The sequence below is a fragment of the Parathielavia appendiculata genome (genome assembly GCF_033297405.1).
Source record: "Parathielavia appendiculata strain CBS 731.68 unplaced genomic scaffold N657scaffold_16, whole genome shotgun sequence".
Taxonomy (NCBI): Eukaryota; Fungi; Ascomycota; class Sordariomycetes; order Sordariales; family Chaetomiaceae; genus Parathielavia; species Parathielavia appendiculata.
This window is the reverse complement of record NW_026944235.1, coordinates 23,180-38,044: the sequence shown is the minus strand read 5'-3', so window position 1 is coordinate 38,044 and position 14,865 is coordinate 23,180. Positions and strand designations below refer to the sequence as shown.

The following is a 14,865-nucleotide window of genomic DNA, read 5'->3' as shown; positions in this document are numbered from 1 at the left end:
TTTTCAGCTTCCGCTCTACCTCTCCTAGGTGGGCCTTCCAGTTGAGTTTCCAGTCCAGCCAGACCCCTAGGAATCTGGCCGCTGCCATGGGCTTCCAGGTGCCAATATACATCTACAGGTAAGTTAGGTATGTATCGTACAAATCCGTTTGATGACTTGCCCCCTGGTTACCTACAGTCCATCAAGTCCAAGCAAGTAAGATATGGAAAGAAGGGCCCCAAGCCCAGCCGTGAAGCATGCCAGGCTCGCAACGGCTAACCTCTGGCCGGTGTTCTCTGACGTGCAGTTTGACGGCGGGTACAAACTGTGGCACAATCTAGCGGCAGTCATACTCGCGGCCGCGGCAGCGTCGATCTTGACAAGACATGGATTCGCAGTCTGCGTCGGTGTTGAGGATGCCACCACCACACAGGTCCCATTCGCCTGGCCGTTCCAGCTCATCCCCGGTGGCACCTTCATGGTTGTGTCGGTGACGTTGATAGCCACTCCGATTTCCTTCGGGCAGGCCGTGTCGTTGGCTGTTGCAGCAACCAAATCGACCTTCTGCCCCTCATTACTGGTCTGGAACTCAACGTTCCAGCTTGAGCCATTGGTGTGAATGTTGTTGCGCCCAGGTCCAAAGTCGTTCTCGTCGCAGCTTTGCCAGAAGATGTCAGCGGATAGCTTCCAGCTCGACTCCTTAGTGAAATTCCCGAAGAAGGTATATGCGAAGTACGGTTCGCTGCTGGACCAGTTGGTTTTCCATGTCAGGTGGTGCGCGTGTGAGGACATACCCCGACCAGACCCGGTTTCGTTGAGGTCCAAGATGTAATAGACAATCGACGGATTGAGAAATCGGGCGAGCTCGGCGTTCCGAAAAGCAAAGATGATGGGCATCGATGACGTTGGCGCATAGTTCCCGTTGGGGCGTGGAAAAGCCTGGTCAATCTCCAAAATGCCGGCAGCATCGACCATAAGCCCAAGCAAGGCAAAGAAACCAACAACGGCCCACGCCGTCCAGAAAAAAAAGTGCATACTGCGTAAGTAAAGTTGAGAGGAAGGTCGTGGCAGACTGTGGACGGGCAGTGTGGCCGGGAGAAGTTGATGAAAACGCCCCGAATTCGAAAACCTGAGGAAGGCAGGACGAATTGAACTTGGATGATACAACGGGAGAGAGGAGGACGTTGGGGGGCTGGGTAGACCATCAGAACGCAATGACGGCTCCTGTCTTAGCACTTGGCACAGCACCGGGCAAGCAATGCACCGGGCCAATTGGTCTGTTGAACCTTTTGCCGCCAAGTTAAAATGACACCATGTTTGATGAGGGTCTCGCTAAAAATGGCTCGACAGTACCTGACCTACAGGTGCTATACAGTGAGACTTCTCCGTCCATTGACTCCATTCTCATCTCAACATCCCTTGATTGAGACACCCCAGTGACCATATAATAACGTGACATGCTACCTTAGATTGGCATGGTTGCTGTGATCACGGGCGGCCATGAACTTCACAGCTGCAAATTTGTTGTTAGTTCGGTCTTGACATAAGCGACTGTTACCTTGTGCTCGATACTCTCCAAGTATTGCAACCCCTGTCAAGTGTATCGTAATTGATTCTAGGATCCACCCTCCCGCCCTAGTTCCGGTTCGCGTCCACTACATGTGTCAAGCCAACAGAAGTCCGTTACAATGCAAGGTTGTAATGCAGTTATGCAGATGCACTCTGCAGAGAAACTATTTCCGTGATAGGAGCTATTGATGCACTTGGCGACACTATCACGGCCACTTCTCCGGCTCGCCGACATTAGCTACATGGGGTCCTCGTTGAGCCTTGTCGCCGCGATTGGATACCTAATCCATTTTCAGCCGTCGGGATATGGTAATCACCATATCGTCAGGTAGGTAGGTACCTAGATGCCATATGCCGGCCACTAAGAAGTTGCAACAAGCGAGCTTTTTCATCGAAGCAGCTCAGGTGGGTTACCCATGAATATGTTCCAGATGAGTATAATACTTAGCTCGGAAGTCTGACTTGGGTACATTTGTCTCTTGCTTCCACCACGCTTGCCGACCTACTTTACCTACCTTATTCTCACCTCACCAGATTCCCGAGTCCAAGGCCAAGTCACATCGTCCAAGGATGCACGAGAAGCACCTTCTTGCCATTGGGCTCGGCCCAGGACTGGTTGCTGCACGAGCCATGTCACGCCGCGCGGTTATTTGCGAGGTCGCTGTGACACCTGACAGTGTCGACACCTGCGTGGGCTTGGCCGCCAATTGGGGAATCTCAGTCGATGAGCTCGAGAAACTAAACCCAGGCATCACCTGCCCTGACCTCGATACCAGCAAGGAGTACTGTGTGGTTGGCACCGTCACCAATGATCCGTCCACAACCACGTCTGATACGCGACCCACTACCTCGACCTCGCGGTCCATCACGTCGACCACCAACCCGTCCTCGTCCACCGCTCCGTCCTCAACAACCTTCAAATCTTCGACGTCGACTCGGTCTTCAACCACTACTAGTACTTCTGCGACCAACCCAAACAACACCCCAGTCCCAACCCAGGACGGCATGGTTGGCAACTGCAACAGGTTCCATTTCGTCCAAATTGGCCAAACCTGCGCGACCATTGCGGTTCTTTACTCCATCTCGGTGCCCCAGTTCATCCAGTGGAATCCCGCAGCCAAGGCCGACTGCTCCGGCCTCTGGGCTTCGACGGTACGATGCTGTCCCTGAAAGACACGTTCCTTCCCTCATACTCATGCGCGGACAACGCTGACCCATTGAACCAGTATGCCTGCGCTGGAATCATTTGGGGTTAACCCAGCACCTACTACCACGAAGCCAACAAACGGAATCACAACACCTACACCCGCGCACCCGGGTATGGTTAGCAAATGCAACAAGTTCGTCTACGTCAATCCTGAGGATACCTGCGACGGAATTGGCTTCTGGAATGGCATTGGGGGCCAGTGGGTCAAGCTCTGGAACGGCATCAAGGAGGAGTGCAGGTCGATTCAGGCACACACCTACCTCTGCATCGGTGTTATTGGCGGCACACCAACACCGACGCCGACAAACCCCGGAAATGGAGTCTCGACTCCCCGGCCCCCACACCCAGGCATGGTCAGCAATTGTAACAAGTTTGTCTATGTCAATCCAGGGGATACCTGCGACGGCATTGGTTTTTGGAACGGGTGTTCCGGGAGGCGGGAAGTCGGTCAAGATCTGGAACGGGATTGAGGAGGAGTGCCGGTCAATTCAGGCTTATACCTACGTCTGTATCGGCGTCATGTGAAGGAGATGCATTGGTTGGTGGTTTCATGTCAATACTCGAGCTACCAACCGTCGGAACGAAGCCGCCTTGATGGCTGCATTCAACGGACCTCGCTGATTGATTGGTGCCAGCACTGCAACCCCTCTTTCTTACCTAGGTACTTAGTCCTCTCCCATGCCCATCAACAGCATGGTCAATCAGGCACTTTTACCACCCTACTACTAGAAGCATCATCGCCCGGAATTGGGTTGCAGTTCCATTCTTTGTCCCACTTACTAGAAAACAAGAGATGCTTTGGAAGAGGCTGTCAAAGTGGAGTTTCGGTGTGTTCAGCTGATTGGTTAAAACGCGTCAATGTGTTGTGCCCCACGAGTACTTGACTAGGGGGTTTTCTTTATGCACGCGACCACAGTAACCAGCCCCTACGGTTCCCTTTTGCCATTGGCGGCACCCATGTAGAGCTCTGCCTCCCGGACCCACTGAATCCCACCGAACAAGCCTTCCACGTGCGCGCTTCTCCCAAACAGGCATCTCTTGGCGCCTGGGGTGGTAGAGTTCCACCCAGGGGTGCTGGAGCTTTCCCGGTGATAAGAGTTCCGCCCTGCCATTGGCCGAGCCCAAGAGATGCCCGGGGGGTAGAGTTCGATTGCCCGGGGGTAGGGTTCCGGGGATACGGTTCCAGGGGGGTTGAGGGAGATGCGAAGCGCGTTCTCGCGACTCCTTTTTTTTTCTTTTTTTTCTTTTTAAAAAAGGCGAAAGAGGTTCGGACGGACAGCAGATAAGAGCGACGGCCCCCAGAGAGAGACCACCATAGTTATCCGCGATGGAGCCCTTCGTCCACCTGCCACAGCACCGAGTCGTAATCTGCAAGCGCTGCCGATTCGCCTGTGTGGCCAACGAGGTACCAGCCCACTTGCGGACACGACACGCCGATGTGCCCGTCGCCGAGCGACACGCTATCGCCCGCGCGGTCCAGCAGCTGCCCGACATCATCCGGACGCAGGAGGACCTGGCCGGCTTCGAATTCCCTCCGCCGACGTCCGAGGCGATCCCATTCCTCGGCCCTTCGCGGCCGGACGGGCTCAAGTGCCGCGTATGCCCGTATATCGTTTGCCATCCGAAGAAAATCCAGAGCACGCCCGAAAAGTGCATGGCTGGCATAACCCGCTGAGAAGCGGCAGGCCGCCGGCCGGTCCCGGTCCGCTGCCGCTGCACGACGTGGAGCTCCCGTAGATCGACGGCGTGCTATGCCAGCGTCTTTTTTCCTCACAGGCTGCTAGCGGATGGTTCGAGGTCTGCCGGGAGGACCGAGCCGTCCGTGGCCTGCTGCGGACTCTGCTGCCGAAACCGGTCGTGCCAACTCGGTTACTACAAGGGAGCATGAAAGCCGCCGGGCCGAGAAACAAGAAGCAACCACTCCTACTACCAGTCAGTCTAGAGACCCAGGCCCCCTCCGACATGGTCCGAGGCCGCGGGTGGCTGTTACCCGTCAGTCCGGATGCCCAGATACACTTGGATACGATTTTGGCCCGCGAGAAGAGATTCGTCGACTCGGGGAGCCAGCCGCGTGGACATGGCGGGCAACAACTCAACTCAACTCAACTCGGCCCTGAAATTGGGTTGAGTTGGGCCTCCGGCCAGCCGAGTTGATTGAGGCCATTCACAAGTTGAGTTGAGTTGCCGAGTTGCAACTCAACGCCAGACCTTATGCAATACAGCAAAAAATATTAGTTATCCAGACCTGAGCACCCTACTCTCCAGCCCCCTGAGCCAAACCAGAACCCCCTACCGCAGTCGACTCCACTGCTTGAGGCTTTCCACTATATTGATAGCATCATCATGTAGGCGGTGGCGTTGATGGCCAACTGTGTGCCTGGCCCTGCTGAATACCCTCTCGCACTCTGAAGACATCGCCGGTATCGTCAACAAGTCCAACGCCATGATGGAAAGGCGTGGAAAGTCGCTCCTTCTGCCAGGGCTCAACCACCGCTCCACAGCATCGTCAATTTCCTCAGGGTCTTCAGATAGATAGGCCTGAAGCTCATCCCTAGTTGCAGGGTCCGGCCGGCGAGCGTAGAAAGTGTGACGATGCGGCACCAAGCGGTTGGTCCAGGCAGTCCGTTGACTGCCCGCTTGGGCAAGTCGGCGTTGTTCGGCAAGCAGCTGGGCAGCTAACTGAGCCGAGAACTGGCCTTGCGACTGAGCCGGTGACTGGGGCAGGTTGATTGGGCAGCTCGACGTCGACAGATCCATACTCTTGTTGGTAAAACGCCCTAAATTCGGTCTCAATACGCGCTGCCCGGTCCGGTTCCAAGTATTCAGTCAACCACTTGACCTTGTAAGCAGGATGCAGTATAAGGGCCGCCCAGTAGACCGGGTTCTCCTCCATCAAATCAATATACTTCGCCAGCTTCACGATAGCGAAGTCAAGGCTCTTTTGGATATACCGCATGCCTTCATCACCAAGCTCAAACTCGGATGTTTCAGCGCCAACAGGTCTTTCCTCAGGGCCAAGGAGAGTGATGTCAGGCGGCAGCACTTGCCCAGGTGTGTGTCCAGGTAAGTCAACTTCGTGGCCATCGAAGCGCCTGGGCAGGGTTCTCGCCCGCTGCGGCCGGCCTGAACTAGCCCCCAGGCGAGTGGCCGTTGCCGGCATTGCCGTCATTGCTGTGGATGTCGTTGCCATTGTGAAGTTCGGGAGCGGCGCCCCGCCTACCGTGATGGAAGAGCCTGCCGCAACACCATCTCCACGATCCACTGCTGGGATATTAGGGCTGTCAAAAGGCATAAAGGCAAGGCGCTCGTCGAATTGCAGCCTTCTTTCCCTGAGGTCGTCAAGAAGCCAACAAACAGTCAGGATAACCTCAGCAAAGCGGGGATTCCTACCCTCGAACGCTTTGGTAAGTCGCTGCAACGGCTCAAGTATGGTCTTGACGGCCGTTAATATCTCCCAGTCTTCCGGCCCTAATTGATCTTCCTGATCCAACCGCCTGTCTTTGTCCTTCTCGCGCAGCGCCATCATACAGAAAGCATCAACTTCATCACGCAGACGAAGCGCACGTTCGATCATCGCGTAGGCCGAATTCCAGCGGGTATCGTTGTCAGCAACAAGTTGTTCGAAAGGAAGATTTTCGCCGGAAACCGTGATGCCCAGGTCTTCAAGGTCTTCTTGTGGAAGTCGGCGCCGGACAATGGCAACAAAAGTATCGCGGCGCTGAGGACTGCGGCGAACGTAATGGACGACGTTGTGAAGCTTGCCGACGGGACCCCTCTTGCGCCAACGCTTCAAGAGAGCGACTTCTTCCTCAACAGAGAAACTTTCTTGCGAGCTCAGCTCAAGAGTATTCAGGAGGTTAGAATTATCAGCTTCAAGGAAAGCCTTGGCAACGAGATTGATGATGTGACCAAAACATCGAATTCGGCGCCGGGTCCGAAAATGACTGGCTTCGGCAACAGTCCGGCCGTCGCGAAAGGTATGGAAAACACAGGTGGTGTTGGATTCCGCGTTGTCTGACTGGAAATATCCCAGGCCAGCTTCATCAACGTCGAAAGACTGAAGACAACGCTGCAAAACAAGGGCGACGTTCTCACCACTGTGGCTACCTTTGACTCGGTAGATACCAAGAAGAGGGCATTGCAACGCCTTGTTGGCGTCAAGAAAATGGGCGATGACGGCTAGCAAGCCGTAACTATTTGGTGAGGTCTAAAGATCGAAGGAAATGTGTCTCTTCCTGATGGCACCCGCCAGCATCGTCTTGATCACGTCGAATTTGTGGTGATACCGCGCCTGAACCCATGCCTTGACCGTGTGGTGGGACTCCGGCAGCAGCGCCCGGGTCAGCGAGGGATTCAGAAGCATCAGGATATCGCGAAAAGCGCCATTTACAATACCCCGGAAAGGTATGTTGTTGTTGACCACCCAGTCTACCATCGCCTCTTTGAAGCAGTCTTCTGTCGGGCGAGCGACCGGTATTCGCGTGGCATCACGTTGTTGCTGCAACACGGTCCTTCTCTTCTTGGTAGGAGGTTCAGATTCTGAAGAATTGCGATACCGACGATGCTTCTTTTCCAGGTGGTTGGACGCACTCGATGTCGCCTTGACGGCGTAGATTTCTCCACAGAGACCACAACACCAAGAAGTTGGACCTTCAGCACCGGTTTCGCGATCCATCTCGACAAGGGAAACGCCGTGATCGGAAATCCACGATGTCCTCGGGTGCCGCTTGAGAAGCCGGGCTTGGATATACGAGGTTTTCTTGGACAGAATGAACGGCCAATCCTTGTAGTTCAGGCCTAAATCGCCGTCCTGGATGTTCTCCTGTGCCTTGATCTGTTGCAGGATGCTTTTGGGCCGCGCAAATATAGCATAACTGGGCATTGTGGCAACTGCGGCAGTCGTATTTAGCGTACGGTCGGAGGAGGTCTGGACAGTCGATAGCTCTGTCGAGAGGTCGGTGTCGGCAACAGAGGCAACGGAGGGAGGCATCGTGGGTTCGGTAAGTGGGTAGGTAATAAGGACAGGAAAGTCGCAGTCGGCTTGCCTCCCAGGTACGTGCGGCAGGCGAAGACTAGATTGGCCTGCAAGACCACCCAAAAAGCGCCGAAAAGGCAGGAGGGCACTTTGGCTGCCCTGTTTTCTTCGGATATAATGTTTATCCGCTGCCGAATGCCTCTGTTGGGCAATGGCACGAACACCAAAACAGACTGGTGCGACGAGGAGTTTCCAGGGGTCTTGGCCTCAATGTACCTCAACTCACCAACTCAACCCGGCCGTGAAGTTGGGTTGAGTTGGGCCTTTTTTTGCATAAGTTGGGTTGAGTTGAGTTGAGTTGAGTTGAGTTGAAGTGAGTTGAGTTGATGCCCACCTTGCGCGTGGATACCGCCGAGACACGGGAGGTGGCGATGTGTTCGCTGCGTCAAACTCCATGGATGGCCCGGACGCAGTGGCCGGCGACGTACAAGGGCGTGCGGTGCCGGCGTGGCAGGAGCAGGCCATGGACATGTCCTTCCGCTATTTCGCGGGCGAGGACATGGACCTGCAGCTCAAAATTGCCGAGAAGGTGCTGACGGACGAGAACAGGGCCATGGTGTTCTGCAAGATGCCCGACGCCTTGCGCCGCCACTGGGTCAAGCGCCTGCGGGAGGTGCACAATAGGACTGCGTAGCCTCCCCCCGCCTGCCCCGGCCCCGGCCCCGGCCCCGGCTGATTTTTGTTGCTTTTTTTCTCTTCGGTTGTCTTCCTCGTGCGGGAAGGAGGTCGGGCTGAATACGAGATTCGAGGGGGGCCACGCGGTAAGGGACATATGGATGAGCATGTACAGATGTACGGGGACGAGAGCACACGAGGGAATGGACGGTCAAGGTCTGGGCATTGTCGAGCCGAGACGGGACGTCCGCCGATGCGATACCGGCTGGGGAATTATTCTGATGCTGCCTTCAGTTTGCATGCGGCGTTGTGGGGTTTTCGAATTTCCCCACCTGGGCTGGGACGGGCTGGTTCTTGTCTTTTCCACCCCCTGTTTCTGCTTTTCCCGGGGATGGGGGCTTGGATGTTTGGGTGGTATACTTGGACGCGCTATCTTCTTCTGTCTCGGGTCCTGGAGGCCGCCACGCCGCTGTGTTTCCGGAGGTTGCTTTCTACGGCGTCGCTCAGATACCACCTGTATTCATACGCGCTCGGGCCCTGCTACGTGAGTTGGGAGAGGCTGCTAATTGAGGGGGGCTCTTGATTGTGGTTCTACTCGTGGGATGGCTAGGTTCATGTTCCGCATTGGCCGCCGGTATGTGTGCAATGCCACGTGCATGAAACAGAGTTCAATCTTGCGAGCAGGTACATATCAAACGCGTCAAACGGATTCCATTGAAGCCCGACTTGAAGATATCTCAACGCTCAGTCACAGTACCGCCCAACATATCGTCGTCGTTGACCGGCGACTTGACTCGGAATGAATGACCGTGTCACCATAGAACCATGACTGCGCCATCCCACGTCCTACGCCGGCTGTTAACCTAGGACCCTTGTGGAGAAGCCAGGGGAGAAAACCTACCCTCTCCTTGCCGGGCGTCGACCCCTCGGGTCTTAGCACTTGCACTCCCCGGGCTTACACTGACAGGTGGAACCGCAGTTGCAGCTGGAGCTACCGCAACCGTTCATGTTGGTAGTAGTATGATGTTTGGCTTTGGGCGGTTTCTGTTTTATGGGCGTGCTTGTGGTCAAGCTGGTCGCTGAAATGCTCGGGTTTCGTTGCGATACGAGGACGAGAGATGGGGAACCCGGGAGGAAGAAGCAGCGACGTATTTATCCCCTGCGGGACCCCCATTTCTCTCCCCTCCTCTGCTGATGATGGCGCCACGGAGGGGCCAGCTGACCTTTTTCCCCTCTCCACGCCAAACTCGTTTCAAGTTTCACACGTCACACCCCACTCGATGGGTGGGCGAGGAGTTGTGGACACGGCGGCTAGGTAGCTAGTTAGTAGGGCATGCTGAGGCGCAGTGCCGGCAGATTGGGGAGGTCCGGTGGCTGTGGTTAGGCGAATGATAACATGTCCCGCGGGATTCTCAGCGGACCTCGGCGCCTGGGCGAGCAAGTTGCGCGCATTGTGCGGGGAGGAAGCGGGCGCGGGTGCTCTTGGGAGGAGAGGTCGACACACCGACGCCGATTCGGTCAAGGCGCCCCCTCACTGCTCAGTTTCAGGTTGGTTCCAGTTGGCTGGCTTTGATTGGGGGCTATGCCGCTTGTGTAATCTTGCGCTTTCCCCGACGCCACGTCGACGCCCGTCTCCAGCCTTTCCCAGACTTTACCCAGAGAAGTGGCACGAGATGTCACACGCCAGGGAGCCGGCATAACCGATGCCAAGTACGGAATGCATGGTGGTTGGCGACTTGACGTTGGCGTCCGAGATTTACCTGCCGCCGTCCTCGGGGAATTCGACGTCTTGTTCTAGAGAAGTGTAGTCTGCCTAAGGTACGCTGGCTTGAATGGGACATAGCAGAAATGCTTTCGACGAAATCGACAGTGACGACACCGTAGTGACCCTTCGAAGGAGCTAGCACCAGCTGCAGCGCGTGGCTTCGCGAGAAAATGTTGTCCAGGAACCTCCTTTCTCCGGTGCCAAGATAACCTCGACATTGGGATTCCGGGCGAGGCAGAAGCCACAGAGGGGATATGGAAGAATCACCACAGTATTCTCTCTGATACGGAAAAGAGCCGTAGGCTGGGAAAAAAGGGCAAATGCCATGTATTCGGGGAGAAGTCAGGTTGTCGTCCTCTGGTAGTTGCAAGCAGCAACTGCAGTGGTGGGAGATATCCCACGATCCAGAGTGGGGCAGCGTTATCTTATCTACATACAAACAACCACCCCACCAATGGTGGGGTATAACACCTAGCTCTAACCCTGCGCGATACCTTCCGGTATCAAATGCCGGCACGCAAAGGAAAACGCAGTGCCCTCACTGCGCATGCATCGCTCGGCAAGGTGATGACAGTCAGCCTGGGCGAACCATGCTTGCCATCCTTGCCATCCAGAGACTTGGGTCCAACTGGTCCAACTGCATCGACTTTCCTGCTCTCCAACCACTGTTCTTGATGATCCAGTTCTTCAAAGCCCTGACTGGATCGTTGCCGTTGAGGGTGACAGAAGGACTGGCGCGGCCAGAGGATCTGGAACGCCTTACGCGGCCGTGGGTCCGAAGATGGTCGAAAAGCTGGTTCCTCGATGCGAACACATGGCCGCAGGTGCGGCAGGTTCACTGGGCGGTCGGGTGAGCTGTTGCGCATGCGTTTGACTGGGCTGTTGGTAAGGCAGTCGCGCAAGTGGTCGAGTGGGCGGTCGCGCATGTAATTGAGCAAGCCGTTGAGCTGGACGAACGTCGCGCCGGAGGGCCGGAAGAAGTTTTTTTCGGAGCCGCCTTTTGTTGAATATCGACGAGTTCAGTGGAAATCACGTGTCCGGGCGATTTGACGGCTGGTTCGTTCAGAGCTGTGGGCTCTGCCACAAAGGCTGGCACCGCAGTCAGCTCTGCAGCCGGTACTGCAGGCAGATCTTCCGCTGGCACCACGGCTGGTACCGCGGTCGGCATCGCGGTCGGTTCTTTGGTAGGCACTGCGGCTGGGCGGGACGGCGATGAAGGTCTCGTGGCCCCACGAGCTGTCAATTGGGCTGTCGGCTTGGTTCCAAGAGAATCGGTGACCCAAGCTGAGCGGGTGAATTTGCATAATGTGGGCTTGCCATCCTCCATGCCAGGAAGATACATATCGAAAGTAGCCCATTCGCTGACGCGCAAACGGTCATTGCCAATGCCTTTCACCTTGCCTCTACGGCGCTCGATCTCGTGGTTGAGAGTGCGTATAAAGCGGCGGCCGATCAAAGAACGGCTGGCGCCGGGATCACCGCAAACTTCAACGGTCTCTGCATCAGGAGAGGCTTTGGCAGCAATGCGCAGGAAAGTGTAAGAGCTCAACGGGCTGTCCGCGTCACCGGTGTTGACCGGCTCGGGAGCATCCTTCACCAGGTAGATGGTGTCGTCGGCGATGCCGTTGGTGGGACTGTCCGTCATGCCAATCGCGCGGGTGCAGGAGACTTCCTTGCAGGTTGCCAGAGTCGCAGTCGGGGGGCGGGTGATACCTTTCCTGACGTCCTTGCAGACCTTGATGTGCTTGAAGAGCGCGTTGCGCGTCTCGAACGTGTGATTGCAAAGACCGCAGGTACGGCGGGTGATGTTCTCCTGGTTGCGGATGTAATTGCTCTCGGGCTTCGTTGGGCCGGTTCCACGGCAATTCTTGACATGGGCGCCAATTTCACGTCGCCCCTGGAAGGTCTTATGGCACTTGTGGCAAGTCAGATCAGCCTCCAAGACAATACATGCAACGTCTGAGCCGCGGAAGGAGAAGAAATCTGTCGACGCGTCAGACTTGACGTCTGAGTGCTCGGCTGTGGTACCGCTATCGGAGTCTCCGTCGGTCAAATGTGCGTGATCCGAGCGATGGCGGTCGCGATGGCGGTCCCGCCGGGTGTGGTCGCGATTCCGGTCGTCGCGCTTGTCTCGGACTTGGTTTTCGCGGGGTTTTCCGTGTTGGTGCCGCTGGTCCTCGCGGCGGTCCTCGCGGCGGTCCTCGCGGCGGTCCTCGCGTTTATCGCTACGCTGCTCATCTTGCCGTTTACGGTCGTCGTACCGCCCACGGTCGCCACGCCGCTTGCGATCATCGTAACGGGACCTGTCCTTGTGTGATAAGCGGTATGAGGGGGAGTACTTCTCAGTAGAGGGGCGTGATGAAGAAGATTTGCTGTACACTTCCTCAACCTTGGAGGAGTGGTTGCGCGAGCCAGAAAACTTCTTCTGGTACTGAGGGTAGCGGTCGTACACGGCCGCAAGTAGGATGGACCGAGACTCCTCGATCAATTGCAAATAATCGGAAAGAGAAGAACCGCTAGTGGGCGGAGCCTTGAGATACTGCTTGATTGAAAGGTCCATTCGGCTCCATATCTGGGCCATAACGCCGTGCCAGTTGGTGTTGCACCTGGACAAAGTGCCCATGGAGCGTGACCACCGCAGCATACGTTGCACGAAAGCACTAAGAGCCCGTTCGTCCTTGGCGATGTCCTTCATAGTGAGGTAGGACTCGTTGAAAAGGCGTGTGGCTTCCGCTGCGTCAGGAGCGAAACGAACTTCCAGGTGTGAAAGCAGCGTCGATAAGCCCGCATTCCGCATGATGGTGCGCTGAGCAGACGATATTTCGCTTGTCCACCACTGCGCAGCAGGACCAGCAAGCAATAGCTGGAAATAAGAGAGAATTTGCCGGGCTACCTCCTGGTAGGTGGTCTTGTCTTCTAGGAAGGTTTCGACGCGCTCCCGGAAGCAAGCAACGTCGGTGTAAACAGCATTCTCACCGTCATTGATCACGCCTAGGTGGCCGGGATCCGAATGACTGGGGTCGAAGACACCAATGTCCTGGGGTTTAATTTTAATGACGCCCGTGGAACGTGTGGATGAGTGGGTGAAGTCAGTTTCCGATGTGCCTTCGTAAAAGCGACGGTCATTCGGGCCTGAGGGTTACGAGGGGGCTCGTTGCGTGGATAGTCGGGATTGCTGTCGCCGTGGTCGGAGTCGCCTCCGTCGGGAAAAGCGCCTCCGCCCTCTGCCCTGTGCAACGGCTCCGGGGTAGGATCCTGGGGGCGTCGGTTCTGTCGGGCGGAGTCAAGGTTGTCACGGTACCCGGCACGCACGTCGTTGGCATTGAGGCCTGCGTACGGGTGGGTGCGTGAACGCGAGCTGGGATTAGCCGCTTCGAGGGCGATGATACGGCTTACCACGCCTTGCGGCTTCGCTTCCATCTTACTCTCCGGATCCTTGGTGTGGTTAGTTAAGGCTGCGGTTACCTTATCCATCAAGGTGGTGTTGATCGTGAGAGTTAAGGAAACGATGCTGTTCTTGATATCGCGGAAGCCGTCGTCGACCTTCTTGTTTATCTGGGTGTATCGGAGGTTGATCTTCTGATTGACCCATTCCATGGTCTTGCCGCTGCTTCCGAAATTGTTGGGTTTGTGGCCATTGAGAACCTCATCGTCGGCAAAGAGGAGAGTGTCATGATCAGTCATATTGCCGACATCATCGCCTTCCATAGTCGACTCGCCGTCGTCACGTGAATGAGGCGGGTCCTTCCCGGGTGGCGGCGGCATATTGCCGAAGTCCTGCCTTCGTAGTACGTTCGCGATCTCCTCGGCGGTCTGAGAGTTCTTCTTGTGGGAAGAAGCGGATCGAGTGACGCGGGGGGAGAAATTCGGGTGGGGCGCTTGCCTAGCAGTTGGTCGCGATAGTCGCGTGAAGAGCGAGTCAGAGGGTTTTGCTGGGGATAGTGGTGCGCCGGATGACTCTCTCGGCGCGTCATCTCCGTCGTGGGTTTGAGAAGTTGTACCGGGGGTTGTCATCAGTTGATGATATCGCGCGAGATCCGTGTCGCGATGGCTCAGTCTGTGCAGTGGTACGGGGAATATGGAGGTGATGGTAACCTGTCTTCTCGCGACGCCGGGTACAGGAAGCGTCGCCGGCGGCGTGATTCGAAGGTTGGGAACCGCTTATAGCCTACCGGAAATGTCGGCGAAGCGGGGGACACCTTTTGCAGCGATCTTCAACAACTGGCTACCGGAAACGTCACCAGCAGTTGAAGGCTCGGATCTGGGTGGTAATGGTGCGACGTCGTCGCGGGGGAAGTGGCTACGTCGAATACGCAACTGGGTACCGGGAACGTCGCCAATTGCGCGATCAACGCGTGGAGAGAGGGGATGGTTACGATGTCAAAGTCGCGATCTTGGCTACCGGAAACGTCACCAAAATCGCGTCTTTTTCCAACGCGGTTGAGCCGTCGCAATCGCGGGATGCTTGAAGGATGGTTCAACGAAGTTGAAGAAGATGAATATGGTTGAGATCAGCTGAATCTCGTAGTCTGAGCTACCATTTGATACGGAAAAGAGCCGTATACTGGGAAAAGAGGGCAAATGCCATGTATTCGGGGAAAAGTCAGGTTGTCGTCCTCTGGTAGTTGCAAGCAGCAACTGCAGTGGTGGGAGATATCCCACGATCCAGAGTGGGGCAGCGTTATCTTATCTACA

At 56.0% G+C, this 14,865-nt stretch overlaps 8 protein-coding genes across 8 annotated transcripts; 4 read left to right on the top strand and 4 right to left on the bottom strand.

Moving 5' to 3' along the window:
* Positions 1 to 171: 171 nt before the first annotated feature.
* On the bottom strand, positions 172 to 1,014 carry N657DRAFT_624943 (uncharacterized protein; the record flags this gene model as incomplete). The annotated part of the gene is made up of 1 exon (XM_062790732.1): positions 172 to 1,014. One exon carries the CDS (start codon positions 1,012 to 1,014, stop codon positions 172 to 174), a length of 843 nt encoding a protein of 280 aa, XP_062644217.1.
* Positions 1,015 to 2,087: 1,073 nt separating this feature from the next.
* N657DRAFT_692938 (carbohydrate-binding module family 50 protein) lies at positions 2,088 to 3,225 on the top strand (the record flags this gene model as incomplete). Its single annotated transcript, XM_062797192.1, has 2 exons — positions 2,088 to 2,700; positions 2,827 to 3,225. Exons 1-2 carry the CDS (start codon positions 2,119 to 2,121, stop codon positions 3,223 to 3,225), a joined length of 981 nt encoding a protein of 326 aa, XP_062644216.1. The 5' UTR covers positions 2,088 to 2,118.
* Positions 3,226 to 3,660: 435 nt separating this feature from the next.
* N657DRAFT_648940 (uncharacterized protein) lies at positions 3,661 to 3,919 on the bottom strand. Its single transcript, XM_062793623.1, has one exon. It carries the CDS (start codon positions 3,865 to 3,867, stop codon positions 3,682 to 3,684), a length of 186 nt encoding a protein of 61 aa, XP_062644215.1. The 5' UTR covers positions 3,868 to 3,919; the 3' UTR covers positions 3,661 to 3,681.
* A 102-nt stretch (positions 3,920 to 4,021) lies between these two features.
* Positions 4,022 to 4,960, top strand: N657DRAFT_648938 (uncharacterized protein). Its single transcript, XM_062793622.1, has 2 exons — positions 4,022 to 4,352; positions 4,394 to 4,960. Exons 1-2 carry the CDS (start codon positions 4,083 to 4,085, stop codon positions 4,490 to 4,492), a joined length of 369 nt encoding a protein of 122 aa, XP_062644214.1. The 5' UTR covers positions 4,022 to 4,082; the 3' UTR covers positions 4,493 to 4,960.
* Positions 4,701 to 5,056, top strand: N657DRAFT_648937 (uncharacterized protein). The gene has a single exon (XM_062793621.1). The coding sequence runs from the start codon at positions 4,718 to 4,720 to the stop codon at positions 4,907 to 4,909; it is 192 nt and encodes a 63-aa protein (XP_062644213.1). The 5' UTR covers positions 4,701 to 4,717; the 3' UTR covers positions 4,910 to 5,056.
* A 2,184-nt stretch (positions 5,057 to 7,240) lies between these two features.
* N657DRAFT_648933 (uncharacterized protein) lies at positions 7,241 to 7,681 on the bottom strand (the record flags this gene model as incomplete). Its single annotated transcript, XM_062793620.1, has 2 exons — positions 7,346 to 7,681; positions 7,241 to 7,274 (listed from the first exon to the last, which is right to left on the bottom strand). The coding sequence occupies exons 1-2, from the start codon at positions 7,635 to 7,637 to the stop codon at positions 7,243 to 7,245; spliced, it is 324 nt and encodes a 107-aa protein (XP_062644212.1). The 5' UTR covers positions 7,638 to 7,681.
* A 503-nt stretch (positions 7,682 to 8,184) lies between these two features.
* N657DRAFT_683550 (uncharacterized protein) lies at positions 8,185 to 9,429 on the top strand (the record flags this gene model as incomplete). The annotated part of the gene is made up of 2 exons (XM_062796581.1): positions 8,185 to 8,403; positions 9,373 to 9,429. The coding sequence occupies 2 exons, from the start codon at positions 8,185 to 8,187 to the stop codon at positions 9,427 to 9,429; spliced, it is 276 nt and encodes a 91-aa protein (XP_062644211.1).
* Positions 9,430 to 10,161: 732 nt separating this feature from the next.
* N657DRAFT_683549 (uncharacterized protein) lies at positions 10,162 to 14,184 on the bottom strand (the record flags this gene model as incomplete). Its single annotated transcript, XM_062796580.1, has 7 exons — positions 10,162 to 10,199; positions 10,934 to 11,117; positions 11,204 to 11,259; positions 11,327 to 11,454; positions 11,511 to 13,207; positions 13,291 to 13,605; positions 13,636 to 14,184. 7 exons carry the CDS (start codon positions 14,182 to 14,184, stop codon positions 10,162 to 10,164), a joined length of 2,967 nt encoding a protein of 988 aa, XP_062644210.1.
* Positions 14,185 to 14,865: the final 681 nt, after the last annotated feature.